Source organism: Hetaerina americana, unplaced genomic scaffold (genome assembly GCF_022747635.1).
Source record: "Hetaerina americana unplaced genomic scaffold, ioHetAmer1.1.p SCAF_9, whole genome shotgun sequence".
NCBI lineage: Eukaryota > Metazoa > Arthropoda > Insecta > Odonata > Calopterygidae > Hetaerina > Hetaerina americana.
Window position 1 is genome coordinate 58681991 of NW_027287538.1, and position 15677 is coordinate 58697667.

The 15677-nt window shown below is 38.6% G+C and overlaps 1 protein-coding gene across 1 annotated transcript in view; it reads left to right on the forward strand.

Moving 5' to 3' along the window:
* Positions 1-15677, forward strand: part of LOC139698581 (neural cell adhesion molecule 2-like) — a 555474-nt gene that overhangs the window by 421722 nt on the left and 118075 nt on the right. The window contains exons 10-11 of the mRNA XM_071597424.1: positions 5698-5994; positions 12859-13164. Coding sequence (XP_071453525.1) covers positions 5698-5994; positions 12859-13164 — 603 coding nt within the window. The remainder of the gene's footprint in view (positions 1-5697; positions 5995-12858; positions 13165-15677) is intronic.

Consider the following 15677-nt stretch of genomic DNA (forward strand, 5'->3'; position numbering starts at 1 on the left):
CTTATGAAAATTTAGTGATTATATTCTATAATTATGATCCAAATACCCGTCATCAGTCTCCATAATGTACGTGACACCCTTGCTGACTAATATATTAGAGTTACATTTTGGATTTTGAGAAGAAGGGTGCGGAGTTTGAAAAGGGTACGGGAGTCAGGAGTTTCATCTTGATCCCCCAAGCCCGCCCCGAATGCAACTACCATTCCACTATCCTGTCGCGTGAGGCACGTCCGGTCGCAGCGTGGACACACTCCATCAAGCCCACCCCCGTCCAACCCTTGCCTGAAAACACCCTTCCGACCTCATCTGCAGCCCTCACCACCTCCCTTCCCCATTACGCCACACCCATCCCCAGCCACTGCTCACCTCAGGGAACGTATTCGCAGCCTCTCCTCCGCTTACTCCCCTTCCATCCGCACTAGCCTCTCCCAAAACCCACTGCGCACGTGGGCTCTAACCCCCACCCGTCCTTACCGCACACGTCTGTCCATTAAACCTTCTTCTTCGCTCTTCCGTCCCCTCAACATCCCTCTTCTTTCCGTAGCGTCCCTGTCGGAGGACGCTACGGGAAATCATCTTTCCTATCAATCTCGAATCATCTTCATGGCTTTTGATTCTTAGCTCATCAACTTCCGTCGGCTGGTTGGAAATGGTAAATAAACATCTAAGGGAAATGTGCACCTATGACCACGATCAGAATTTACTAACTGTAAGAGATATTTACGGAAAGGTTGCCTTCCTTTTTTTCAAACAACATTTCTGCACATCCATTAATAGATCAGTATTAAATTAACCATTTGAATAAATACGACATATTTCATAGTACGGAGTTATTCATTAAAGATAATTAAAACGAATAATTTTGAATGGTATTTTTTCGATTGTTAGGGCACCGGGGAAACAATTTCTTATCGACTCAATTCTACAAAATAATAATGTGACATTGCCCTCTGAAAATGAATGAATTGAGGGTTAAACCGTCCTACAGTTTGGAGATCTATCTAATTTGCCTCCCAAATAATTTCTCTAGGACTTTGATAAGCTGTATTGAGTAAGCAGTGTGCAAAGTATAGGTCATAGTAGTAAATTTTCATTTGGAACATTATTTCATCCAACCCGGGGTGCGGATTGGTAAATTTGCACCACATGCAAAAGTCTGCACTACTACCAAATACTAACAAGTTCCGAAAATGTCTGCATTAAGGCGGCTAGTTCTTCATTTGGTTTCATCTAAGATGTTATATAATTTCTCGTGAGATTATTTCTTATTATAAGCGATAAGCAGGGCTCACTTTCCTTCCCATGACTTTATTTTTCAATATACACTCTACGCCCTCTTCGCTTAACTTTCTTCTGATCTTCGGGTCCTTTCGTTTCTCTATCCATTCTCCACGCTAACCCACCCTCCCTACTGTATCCTATTCCTTCCCTACGTACAACTCCCCAGCGCGACTTCTTCTCTTCTGGAAGGTATTTTCTTTCCCGTCACGACTCTGCCCTCTTCTTCCCCTACCTGAGCCCATAACATGGGCTGGCCCTTCATCCCCCTCTCCTCACGAACCACCCCCCTCAGGAAAAAAGAAACACTTCCCCATCACCCTAAAAATCCCTTTTGTGCCTATCTCACCTTATTGTTTCCCTTCTCCCCCGCCATCCTCTCATCCCTCCATCCCAGACCTTAAGGTCAACGGATCATGGCAAAAACGGGGAGGATGTCTATTATTCTCAATTTGCCACGAATCCAATTTCTCCCGTGTGTGACTGGGTGAGATTGAATGATGGTAGTTCGAGGGAGTGGAAGGGAGAGGGGTTTTTGTGGATCGCCTAATGAGCAGTGTCGTTTCGGGGACACTGGGGATTATAGACGTAATAATATTTTGTTACAATTTCAACGATATATATTGAGAGAAGTAGTCGATAACGGAGGAGACTTAGTAACGGGATGCGTGGAAGATTTTTATTGGCTTTTCCAACCGCGTCTTCGTCAGCGTCGCCAACTTCTAGATGAGGCCTGTTAGAAACCCGAGCTTTCGTATTGATGACGGTGCGTCAGTTTCAATTATTTGTAGGGCGCCTGCTGAAATTGCGAGCAATTGAACGTGGTGTCGCAGTAAGAAGTAGCATCTTCTAAACCTTTTGGCAAGCCTAACTTCCTTCGGCACCCACACCTTCCTCTCGCCAAACTCCTGCGTTACTGAAAAAACGACAGAGAAAGTTTCTCAGTAGAATTAAACGCCATTTTACCATTTTTTTGTTGTTGTGGGGGAGAGAGTGTCGTTATGGCGAAGTAAAAATAATTCCACTTCTTTCCTTCGCCTTCGCACTTTCTTGCCGAGGAAAGGATACTTAACCCCTGCCGCCGGTGAATAAAAGATGGGGTAATAGTCTCCCAGTTTACGAACTTTTCGGCAGGTGATTCAATGCGACATATTTTTGAAATTTTAACTTTGAGAAGTGAACTCAGGAGGGATTTTTTTTCGAAAATAAAGTTATTACAAACTTACCCTCTTGCTTATGGTCATTAAATCCGAGTCCTGTAAAATAAAATATTTTTAACTTGTATTCCATACATTGCGATTTGCACGTAATCACGTAATTTTTTTTCATTTTTAAGATTGGTGACCTAGCACCCCCCGCCACACGCCCTTGTGGCGGCTTGCGGGGTATTATATAGATGTAGATGAATCATTATTTTAGTCGTTACTTTTAGTAACCCTGTACAATCAATGCATGCGCAACAGCATGCGTATTTTAAGCAGGATAAGCAAGGCCTTTGGGCGGTTATGGCGAAGGTGAGAGAATTGCAAGTTTTACTGAAACTATTGAGTTTGTCAGGGGAATACAATATCATATGTAAGGGAGCTAATGCCTACCTCCAATGTATGACCTATTAGTTTGGATGTGCGTAAAATTTCTTTCTAAATAAAAATAATTGTCTGATAGATATTCACTCAATCTTCAACCGGTTATGAATCATAAGGGATATTAAATGACGGTGAGAATATATTATTCATTTTAAATTAGGTAATATTCTCTAGCGTAGGAATATTTAAATAAGGTTATGCTATTCATCCATTACTGACGTTAAGCATTTTCTGGTCCACATTGGGTCGCGTAGTATTTCAGGAACATGTAGCAAATTATTAATATTAGACCTAATGCAGTAGTTTTGATTCGAAGTTTACTCATTCAGATCGTAACAGATGTAAAACAGTATTGGTAAAAATGATGCCACTGTTATTTATATAGCCTTGCCTTGGTATCATTCAAGAGACATCGTGAGAGTAAGTCATCGATTTGAATTGATTCAGTAAAATTTGTCCATTCGATATTTCTCAGAGGAAAGACAAATACCGTACATTTAAAGGAAAAAGAAGCTTTTATGTCAATATAATTAGTTTCCATACGCACAATTAGGTATAGCCATGGGAATAGAGAACGTCAATGACACAAAAAACATGGGAGAAGTGTTCATGGCATTAATATCCCGGAGATGGTTTCTAGAGGAGATTATTAAGAGAAGTTGTCCTGAATTTAGATAAATGTATGGCATCAAAACGTCCTGACTATTTACCATTAAGTTTCACCTTGCTTTTTGATTTATTTTTTGTACGTGGTAATTACCAGTCGGTGACTTTAATCATAACTCACCCGTGCTTTGTCTTGTGGAACGTTTTAACTCATATTTTTAATAGGCATCTTAATAAAATAGTGATATATATTTTTTGGTAATATTTATATCGTTATTTCCATTATATTTTCCACGAATTGTGAGAAATGCGTTTTAATGATTGAGAGTTCATTCAAGTATGTCATTGTTACACATCTAATGTATCAGTATTATAGTTTAATTTATTTGTGATTAAAATCAGCTACACTTATGCAACATTTTTTTTATTTTTTTCGCCAATCATTAAGCATATGAGAAAGATATACCAAAATAAAAGAGGACAAGATTAGAGTTACCGAAAGAATTCAGAAAAATCCCATTTATCGGTAACGTTCAGCAAACGTACGACAAGTTAGTTAAGATGTTCTTTTAAAAATATTCTGAAAAAGTTACCGGTGTTCTTTCCAATTCCGAGAACACACTGGTAAATCATTCATCAAAATCTATCGGTCATTTCGATCTTCAGTGATACAATATCAAACCTATCAGGATTATGCGTCAATTCGGCTAATTTTAAGTACATCTACGTGACAAGGTGTTAAGTAATTTTGCATGCTGCATGGAATGAATTTGTAGTCATCAGTCAATCTCGATAAATAAACGTTTTCTTAATGATTCCAAACCACGAACCACTGTCTAAATGTTTCATAAAAATGTGAAAACTCATCAATGTTACAAGTTCCAATATTATATTGATGAAATTTACTTTCATCGCTACCCCTTTCAGATTTCGTCCGCTTTATATTATTTTAGATAATCTCAATTCAACTTACCAATTTAAAGTTACCCAACATAATTAACTATTTTTATCGATGTTTCCCTATAGTTGTTTAAATTTTCATGTATGCTTAAATTTAAATAAATATTTTTCGAAAGTTGATGCAAATGAAATATTTTTCAATGAGGTAACCATCGTGTAATTTTATAGGTGAGTTCGAAAATAATCTAAACTTAAAGAGTATCATCGACATATCATAGAAAGAAAATAAAAATTGGATTAAAGCTTAAATTGAAAATATTGGAAAGACCAGTGTGAAACTCTGGAAATACTTTGTAACATGTTCGATTTGAAATAGGATAATTCCATTAAACTTACAAAGATTCTTTTTCTCCTCGAAAGTATGTTGAGTAAAAAACAATTCAACTTGGAAGAGTTAAGTATCGCATTTGAAAAGAGGGCATTCGCGGTGAACATTCAAAGATGACAATATATGTAGGCATGTCGCAGGCTATAATCGAATTTTTATCGTTAATTATCAGTGAAAGTAGAGTATATGACTCTAGGTTAGCGTGAAAGGGATTGAAAGCTCTGGAGCCTTGAAGGAGAAAATAAAGTGAGTCGATGGATGTTTAGGTTTTATGGAAGTGCTTTGAATATCTACGATTTTTTGTAATGCGTAGTTATCCGGGTCCGTCCAAAATCCTCACCCCAACATTTGGCTTTAAGATTAACACATATGAGTTCAGTTCATTCCGAGTCGCCCTTTTTCATCCGCTACGACCTATCTTGGACAACTGGTCAATGAATTGACTCCTTTCAGTTATATTCATCATCACTAAAGGGTGAATATATTTCTATGAATTGAATTTAATCGAAATTATTTTAATTGCAACATTACATCCCTCATATTACTTCACAAAATATTTATTTTAAACTCTTAATGCAATGTGCATACTTTTGAAATTTCTTATTCACAGCTGTGGTGATTCATTTCTCATAAGAACTTAGGATTCTCACCTCCAATTTATGTGATTTAAGTTTACTCGAAAGATCAGGATGTATTTCTTCTTTCATGTTTCGAGCCGAGCCTCTCGATTACATAACTTAACAACTCATCGAGGTCGTCGAATTCGATTATCGATCGAGATTGGATTTCCTCGCCCCCAGTTGGGCATTCCTCTTTTCCAAAAATGAAACGTCCATCACAAATTAATAATTAATACAATCCAGTTTTTGTTGTTTAATTGTTATTTGATTGGTTTATAATGAAATTTACCACATAATCTCATCTTCCCCCCGGTATTAGTCGTCCCCACGTGCAAGGAGGAGCGCGAGGAGCTGTTCGGCGCCTTGAAACACGAGACGATTGCGGTGCGCTGCGAGGTGGAGGCCAACCCCTCCATCGTGGCCTTCCATTGGACTTTCAACAACTCCGGAGGGGACATCACTGAGGTTCCCTCGTCTTGGTTCACCTCGGACGCCTCTGTCTCCCGCCTCAACTACACGCCCACCTCCGACATGGACTATGGCACGCTAGCATGCTGGGGATCCAACGAAGTCGGCCGGCAGAGGAACCCCTGCGTTTTCCAAGTCGTCGCCGCAGGTGAGCGTATGATGGTGAAACAAAACGTTCTGCCTCTGAGTAAAAAAATGACAAAGTTATCAAAATGGTAAAAATTTTCATTGAAGCCTTCGATTCATAATATCAGAATTCTCAGTTATGTGTGAGATTGTGTAATAGGAGTATTTCGATAATATGCGATAAAATTAATTTTAAAAATTTCAGCTCTTTTTCTGATTCAGTGAACTTTTTTGCATAGTCTTGCGAGTACGTTGGAATCAGTTAAATAAAATGGGACTTGATCGGCTTATTGCAATGAATTTGTCCATTGGGTTTCTATAATTTTTGGATTCCATTTTTTTAAATTAATGTACTTAAATCATTATGCTTTGCGAGACAGCTCTGTAAGAACATTTAAACTTAATTCGGCCTTAAGAAAAGGTAATTCCTTATTTTTATGATTAATAGAAAAAATATTCAAGTAATCAAGAAAATATATTGGAACTTGATTCGCAATTTTCGACATTGAATCCAATTATAAGTAGTCTTCTGTTATGGGGGTGAAGTGATAGCTACCAGCAAAGTGTAAAGAAACTTGGAAATTAATTTACTTAAATATTTTTATTTCGCGAGCATTTTATTCACATTAATATTTACCGAAATGGGAACTTGTGATTTTTAACAAAAACGAAGTTCAAAACTCAGGTTAATACGAAATGAGTTTGAAAGTTAAAAAGTTACTGAAATGATTAATGCATAAAAGTATTGGAACATATATTGAATTTAAACGTCCCGCTGCTGAATGAGGTCTGATAATATATCTGATTCAATGGGCCTGCGAGATAGTATTTGTTCTGATGAGGCCTGTCATGAGATTCAATGTAACCTGTTCTATTATTTTCTACATTTTCATGGACATATCCCGATGTTGTCGTGATATTGGGTGCATAACTTTATTTTGGTAAATTTTTATAAACTCTACCTCCATTTCCTAGTAAACAAGTATATAAGTATCAAGCTACTCGGCTGCTGTGTTAATATATACGCGGCTAGTATATATCTTCATATTTCATAACCCAGAATAGGGCAAGCTAATTATCTATATATGGATTTGACTTACCCTGAGATTATTTTTTTAGAAATATAAGTGAAAGAACTCAGTTTACACTATATAAAACAATAGGTTTACCATAATGTGAATCACTACAATGGCATATTTGAAAGTAGACAGGTTTTGAAATTTAGGTAATGAAATGAATGGCTCATTATGAAAGGATTGAGGAAAGGCAGTTCACTCTTGCACAATATTGAGAAAGATTGAGCGTTTGTTTAGAAGGTAACACAGCTAATGAAGGAAAGTTAAAAGGACTTGTACTATTAATTATAATATTATTTATGGAGAGAGAATTAATACATTATACTTTGCGAATGACCTAGTTAAATGAAGCCAATTTTAGGTTCGTATCCTTTACTGAAGGGATTAATTGCAAAACCCTCAAAAATAAGGAAGTGTTAAGCAAAAACGGTGGTTTGTAGCAGATACAAATGCTTGAAATTATAAATAAAAAAGGAACACTAATTCTATCGAGTACAAATCTCTCATTTGCGTGTCAGGAACAGCAGGGGAAAGAGGTTTATAATATTAACAAGCTAAGCCACATAAAATAGCTTTTAACGGTAAGGAACGCCATCATCAAATAACGGAAGTCTGGACATAGTGTAGTAGTTTCTTCATTGGAATGGAGTTACTTATTTTGAGGAAAGGGACGATAACAGCGCTATTGAAAGAGATGCATGGGAATGCATTAGGTTCATTAAACTAATGGTGTAACAGGTGGAGAAAGAAACTAATGAACCAGAGTTGATGGAGATAACCTAAATGCATTCCAGGAATGTACTATGATAGAAACAGGAAGTTTATAGTTGGAAAAGTGTTGAGACGCCATATATAAGAGAACACCGTAATGGAAAACGGAACGCTATTATAGTACGGAAGAACTTCAACGCGAAACCAAGAATAAATAATGAGAAGTAATTTAGTGAATACCAACATTGTAAGGAAATAAAGCTAAGTAGATAGACTGAAAGGTACCGAGTTAGCTGTGATCGCTGCTAAATCTATCGCAAGTCTAGCAACGCTGAAAATTAAAATAATTACACTTTAGATTTTGTCTTTCGCTTCGGGACATTCAAAATCCTTCGAGATAGTGGATGAAGGCTGTTTATTGGAAGATATTCAGCTCAAGAATTCTGCATAAGCCGTAGTCCAAAACAAAACATTTCAGATAAACTGGTGAATCACAAGTTGGTTTGGGTACTACTTGACTGAACGCAAAGCCAAACAGTTCCCAGAACAAGGTGTAGCGAGTAATATTCCTTTCAATACCGTGTTTATTAACCTCGTGCGTTCAGGTTTGCCTTTTGGCTAAGTAATTTGTTTGCCTTCCCCGAAAGGATTTCACAGACCAACTCTCTTTGCCTCAGTCTTTTCATTACAATACCGCTTCGCCACCCGCTATTTGACTTTAGAAATTATGGGTGGGTCCCATATCAGTTAATCCCATAGTGATCTCATCTCCCATACGGTCTAAGTTGAAATTTTCCTTATGATTAATGTTGGTTTTGTTATACATCACTGAGTTATGGTAGAGTTAGTAAACCCTTTGGTTCCTCATCGAAGAATCCTGAATGTAGTTACTGGTGACTCCTGTGGGCAGTATTAACAAAACTGATGCGATCTTTTAGTCAACCGTAAGCGGTACAGTGACAATCCTCTCACAATCCTGATTGTCCAAATATGCACGAGGCATAGATATTTTGGATCGCGGAAGAGCTCTCTCCTTAATCATCTAAATCAACCTTTGGTTTAATCAGTCTTTTGGTGGAAGTTGATCACCTAAATTACGGTACCTTGGCAAGGTAAAACAAATTTACAAGTATAAATAGATATTCGTTGTTCTTTACGGCCCAGTGCGCATATAATTCCCATGGGTTAAGGAATCAATAATTTTATTTTACATGCCAAGATTTAAGTCGGATTTCTCTCTCGGTGGCATTTTATGACCCTTACTTCCCTGGTCCTTTCTCCACCTGCCCCCCTCTCTCATACCCCATACAAAACTCTCCCCTGAGGAAAGGTAGGATGCGAATGGGGGGAGATAAAGATCACTCGCGAAGTCCATATAGTTCCCTCAATGAAAGGAAGCCTTAGCTCCTTGCTGGGGGTTTCTCTTACTTTATTAAATCGCATAAAATAATTTGGACTAAAGCTGTCCCCGTGTTTTCTCAACACGAAGGGCTTTCCCTCTTAAGGAGAGATAGAATACAAGTGGCGGCCATCGTGGCGGAAAAATGAATGAATTACTCCGGCACTTTGCTCCAATGTATTCTATCTCGACGCGATTCTCTCTTCCCGCCTGAATTCATTTTTTGTTTATGTTATTCAGAAGACCTCGCTTTTTATGCCGTTATCCACTAAAATCGTTCCCCTTCTCTCCTTTTCCCGATTTATCTCCACCGAAGAGAAAAGCGTTCATCGCAACCTTTAATCTCTTTTTATATACATCCCACCAACAGAATCCGCTTATTTGTATTTTTCAAGCTCTTCAACCCGTTCCAAAAGCGTCCTCTTCCTCCGGATTCTTTTTTTTGCGGAACAAACAAAGCGTGCGCATGTGTGCTCTATAAGACAACGAAGAGGTTGAAGGTTGTTTATAAGGAATCGGGTGAATCGTGCCTCGATTTATTCAAAGCTTTGCTTTGCAGCGGAAACCTTCTTAAAACCCCTCTTCTATCCGCTACCTTACGCTGAGAAACACTAAAAAAAAGCGCCGGCGCCAACAGAGGGTTTGGAAAACGGATCTTCATAAAAATTTTTAAAGCCCTTATATCGAAAAACTGTCACGCCCAAGCCTCTTTTTTCGCGGGTAATCCTAACGTTTTGGTTTTAAGTAGACCGATGACTCGGCCTCATTTCTCCATCCCCCATCGCTTACAACGCCTGCACCCCACCCCCTCCGTCATCATCGCTTCCTGTAGCGCGCGTGTAAGGTGGTGACAGGGGATGTTGGGCGTTGTACGTAACTTCATGGGGTTCCAAGGTGATCTATACTGGCATACTGGTATACTGGGGGCAGTATGCTTCATCCAGAGCCTCTTCTACGTACCTATGTTACTCAATCCATTTTTTAACATGCCTTTGAGTACCTGGCATTGATTCAAATCATCGAGGCAAGTACACACTTTCATGTACATTTTAAGTAAAAGTAAGATTCTTCAGAATTGACCTAACAGGAATTTAGATACTTTGTCATATACGCATTGCCCGTCATCGCAGCCATCCTTCCTGAATTTCTCTACCATAGCATTGAAATTGGTGCCCGAAGTAATGAGAATTATGTGAAATAAAAATATATTCGTTTGAATACCTAAACTTGGTGTTTAGAAAATAGTTGATTCAAAATTTTGCCTTAGAGTTGACGTTTGGAAAGATGAAAAGGTAAAAGTAATAGTTCGGAAAGAAGTAAAAACGATTAAATTATAGATATCAAAATATAATGCTCCAGTAGTAAATATTTTGATAACTTAAAAAGCTGAATCTTACCCAATTTGGACATGAATAATTTAAACAAGGTCAATGTTAAGTTTTACTCCAAAGAAGGAAGCACTTTTCCAAAATATCTGCAATAAATATTTGAATTGTCACCAGCACATTTTAAGTTAAATATGGTTCGATGTTGGAGACAGGAAGAGAAACAGGAAATATAGGAATATGGGCATTTTATTTAATAATGTAAAACATGTGCGTATTATTTTGGCTAGGGCCAGATGTCGTTAATAGAAGATGAACATTATGTAATCCTTCTAATAAGAAAGCTAACAAAAGAATAATGAAGCTGGCCTGGAATGAATATGTGATTCCGTTTTGTTTGAAAAAGAAGGAATTGATTTTTTATCGGTGAAAATACAGTATCTAGAGTAGTGGCTACGAGATATTAGGGTGTTAGATAGGTTGGGATGTGTAAGATGCAGTTATTGATGAATTAAATAGAGAATTATATTCTATCAGAGTATTGCATCCAGTTTTCTGAAAAACAAAGTGTGACAATGAAGGGAAAACTGAGTGTCCCGGTTGCCTAGGACAGGGCGAGTCAGAATGGACCCCCTGATCTGACGGTTGAGTTGTAAAAATAAAAAGAAACAAGACAAGAAAAATAAGAAAAAATCATCCTCCAAAATACATATAATGCAATTTTGTTTTTATTAGGTTTTGCAAATTGTTTTAATCCAGGTGACGACCTTGGTGAGCGATGCACATGTCGAGTCGTTCAAAAAAGTTTTCAAAAACTCTTCTCAGCAAATCTTGCGTTATTCCAGCGATGAAGTATGTAATTGCCTCCTAATGACCTTCCAGGGTCCATAATCAAACTTAGTAAGCCTCACCATTGAGATATCCCCAAAGAAAAAAATCACATGGACTCAAATCCGGGGAGCAAGAGGGCAATGGAAAATCCCCTCGTAAGGAGATCAGGCGGCCAGGAAATTGTTCTGTTGGGATTTGGCATGAACGACGGGTGTTATAAGCCGTGGCACCATCCTGTTGAAACCATAAAGCTTCTGGGTGCTATTCCTCAACATACATTTCCATTATGGGTTGTAACAAGCTCTCCAGCATCTCATGATAGGGCACAGAGTTCACAGTAACAGTTGAACCTCGAAATTCAAAAAAGTAAGGCCAAATAACACCTATGGAGGACACAGCGCACCAAACCGTCAATTTGCGGCTATGAAGATATCTTGGGTGAAGTTCGCGAGGGTTGTCAGTCGCTCAGTACCGAAAATTTTGCTTATTTACTGAGCCGGAGAGGTAAAAATGCACTTCATCTCTAGACCACAGCGCCCTCTGTGTCACCACCTCACTATCATTGTTCGTAAAGAAAGTCTCTACGCTCTACGACAAAGCCTCGAAGCTCACCGGACCACTGCGTGGTAACTTCTAAAAATGTCCTCGATCCCTCCAGCTAACGTCACTACTCATACTCCGTAAGTTTACCTGTGCACTCTTCAGTAATTTTTTAAAACTTGGGAGTTTATTCTGACTCACCCGTAAAAATAAATTAGAGGAACTTCAAAAACCAAAACTTCAAATAAACTTGCTGTTAAACAAACAACTTAACAACATATTTTTGGGAGGAGCTCGAAAAAAGCTGCAAACATATACTGATCTAATGTTAGAAACCAGATGTTTCCTAACTCGACTTTAAATTATGACTGTAATGGACCGAACCACCCAATGAGCAACTTCTGTTTGCGAAATAGCGTGATACTGCATGAAAACAAAAACTGAATGTAATTCAAACACTTTTCTAAAAGATATCACGTAAAATCTCTCGTGCAAGCAATAGAAAATATTTTAAAGTGTCGTAATTAATGTTATAAACTCCAATAGCATTTTCTTCTGAATTAAGAACGATTGGAAGCTAAGCCATAATGTAGTTCTTTTTGGAAAAATTAATTCTGTCATCATTTCGGCATATCAGATATTTCTACTTAATAACCGAAATCGGTATGTGCGTTTATTATTTATAAACAATTTACAATGCACTATTATTTTAACTTATAATTTTTATATTGTACGCTATTTCATTTAAATAGTGACCATATTATATTAATATCTGCGTTTGAAAAACGTGGGTAAATTTCCAGAATTTTACTAAGTAACCAACATTACCACCAAAATTTAGAGATGGATTGGGTTCTGCTGCTGGTTCTTAAGGGCGGGGTAAGCGTCCACCCTAGGGGCGTCAGTGTCACTCGCCTTCGGCGGTTCCTGGGGCGGGAGGGAAAAAAGGAAGCGTTCCTTGGGAGGGTGAAGTCACCCTCTCCTGTCCTCATCTTTCGTTCCAGGTCGCCCATTCCCCCTCCAGAACTGCACCGTGTCCAATCTGACCTCGGAGTCCCTGCACGTCGACTGCTTGGAGGGCTTTGACGGCGGCCTCCCTCAGCACTTTCTCATGGAGCTGATCGAGCTGCCCTCTGCCGTCCTCCGCTTCAACGTCACCGCGAACAGGGTGCCATCCTTCGCCCTCCAGGGACTCCAGCTGGAGCCCGGGGTCAGCTTCCAGGTCGTCCTGTACGCCGTCAACGCCAAGGGACGCAGCGACCCGGCCGTAATTGACGGCGTGACGTTCAAAGGCGTGGCCAAATACACCGGTGAGTGGATTCAACGTGCGTGCGTTTGTGAGTGTTTGGAAGATGGATGAATGGAAGGATAGAATGCTTGGAAGGGGGTCGTGGATAAAATGGATGCTTACCGCTTACCTCCCGCAATCCTTCGACTCTCTGGAATAAAGCGTAAGCTCCCATCGTTCGACTTTATATCAAGGGAAATTATCTGGCTTCTAGCGTAGAGGATATGGATATTTTTATTTTCTTCTCCCGAAATAACCAGGTAGAAATGCCTTCAACTGTAGTTCCACGCGAGTTATCAATTACATTATAATTCCTAGAGTGTAAGGGGTTGATAGGTTAAGTTAGTGCATTCTTTATTTAAAAGATAAACAGGTAATGGTTTCCTAGGCGTTCATTAAGAGGGTTCGAAATGTCGCAAAATACCCAGTCAGCCATTAGAATATTTATAAATATTAATCATATTTAATTTTTCCGATGTTTTATTCTTATTTTAAAGTAATTTTAGGGTATACAAATTTATTCAACCCATGCAAATATTGGAGATTATTTATGTGCTGCGTGTTAGCAACCATACATTTTATTTCAGTGTTTAGTGTTTTATGATGTAGTTAATTTTACATATAGTTAATCATTACCGGTATCGATTGTGCGTTCTCCAAGAGAATCATATCTTACGGTTATCTCTTCTCGATTAAATGTCCTTTTTTATTGAACAATACACATATCTGTTACCATCCTTCTTTATTAACTGTTGGAAATTGAGCTGAAGTAAGCAGTTTGAATGATGAGAATGAACACGGCAGATATTCGTTAATAAATATGATAGTTTTGAGACAATAGACAATAGTATTTAATTTCCATGCCTCATAATTTTATTTTTTAAATTAATTTCAAATCATATGATAATTTCTTACGGTGACAAATAAGAAACATCCAACATATAATTTAGTTTGATCTTCTATGGACATATTTAAAATAGAACGGGAATATATAAATGACTTTCAATTTATGATAAGTACCTTCCACTTGCGAAGAGAAATTTGTAAGAGAGAAATAACTTAAGTATAGTGGGAAGCAAAAGGGAGTTCTACTTTACGAAATAGCCTTTCAGTAACACAGGATATTGTAAAATGATTTATAAGTTTAAACTGTCATGGTTACGCTGAATATATAGATTATCAAAAATCTCCAAACGAACCTGCGTAAATTAAAATAGACTTAATAATATGGATTATGCGTTCAAGTCCATTACATGCTCTAACAGGATGATTTGATATTCAACCGATTAGTCGATTTTAATTTAATTAGCCCCGCGTTCCTTTCTCTTAGGGTTACGTAGGGGAAAGAAGGAATTGGCGTCTGGGGGAGTCTTTAGGCCGATTACCTGCGGATTGCGAAGGTTGTGCGACGGCCATAAAAGAGGGAGAGAATGCAAAACAGACGGAAGGCAATTAGTCCTATAAAAAAAAGTGCAAAGAGGTATCCTCCGCCCTGTTTTTCGGGTGCTCGCGTACCGCCCCGAAGATGGGGGATTTCTGTGCGACCGAGGAGGGAGGTGGAATGTTGGAGTTCCACGAGCGCCGTCGACTCTTCTCTCCGCCTCTCTCTCTCTTCCCGCTCAATTCCGCTTTTTCTTCCCTCGCATGCTTCTTCCTTTTACCCCCACACTTTCCGTCCTGTACCCAAAAACAACCTCCTCTGCTGAACAGAAAGAAGCTCCGAGAGGGAGTGTGGGTCCGAGGGGCGATGTGGAGAAGGGACGGACTCCGGATGCAAGTGGCGATCTCGGTGCAGGGAAAGTGGTGGAAGGGTCTGGGTGGGGGATGGGAATGTATGGTGGGGGAGGTTGAGTCCTCCCTATTCCAAAGTTTGTTTGTTTTTTTTGGAGGGAAAGCGACGACGTCCGCACAACCACCGCTCCACGCGGAGCACATCGGCGAATAATTTAACGTACAATTTAGTGTGTGCGTGTGGAAAAGGAAGCGTGGTTTCTTTTGTTTTATTCCATTTATTTTTTCATGCATTTTGCTCTCCTAGAGAGTGAGCATGTCTGATTCGCATCCACAATTCCCGTTTTGTAATTAACTATTATTTCAAGGCATAATGCGTTAACTTGTGGATAAAAGTCGTCTACTCGGTGATTGTAGTCATTAAACTTTGTAGTGCAGGATACCTATGGGTATAATTTGATTATGGTGAAACATTAGAGTTGAATAAAATCAAGGTCAAGGCTTCTTCGACAAATTAACTGAGGAAATAAATGGGAATAGGGGATTTATATATATATATATATATATATATATATATATATATATATATATATATATATATATATATGAGATTTATTCCAGGAAAACATTGAAAAATAATCTGAGCCCATGGAGAAGAGATGTGCAAGCAAAAATAGAGTTAAGAACTCAGAGGGGTTGACCAAAAGGTTGGGGCTCTAGATTTATAATGAAAAATCTGTTAGGATAGGATATGGGTCTTGCCCTTATCATGATCTCCAATTGATTTTGAAGAACGGAAATGAG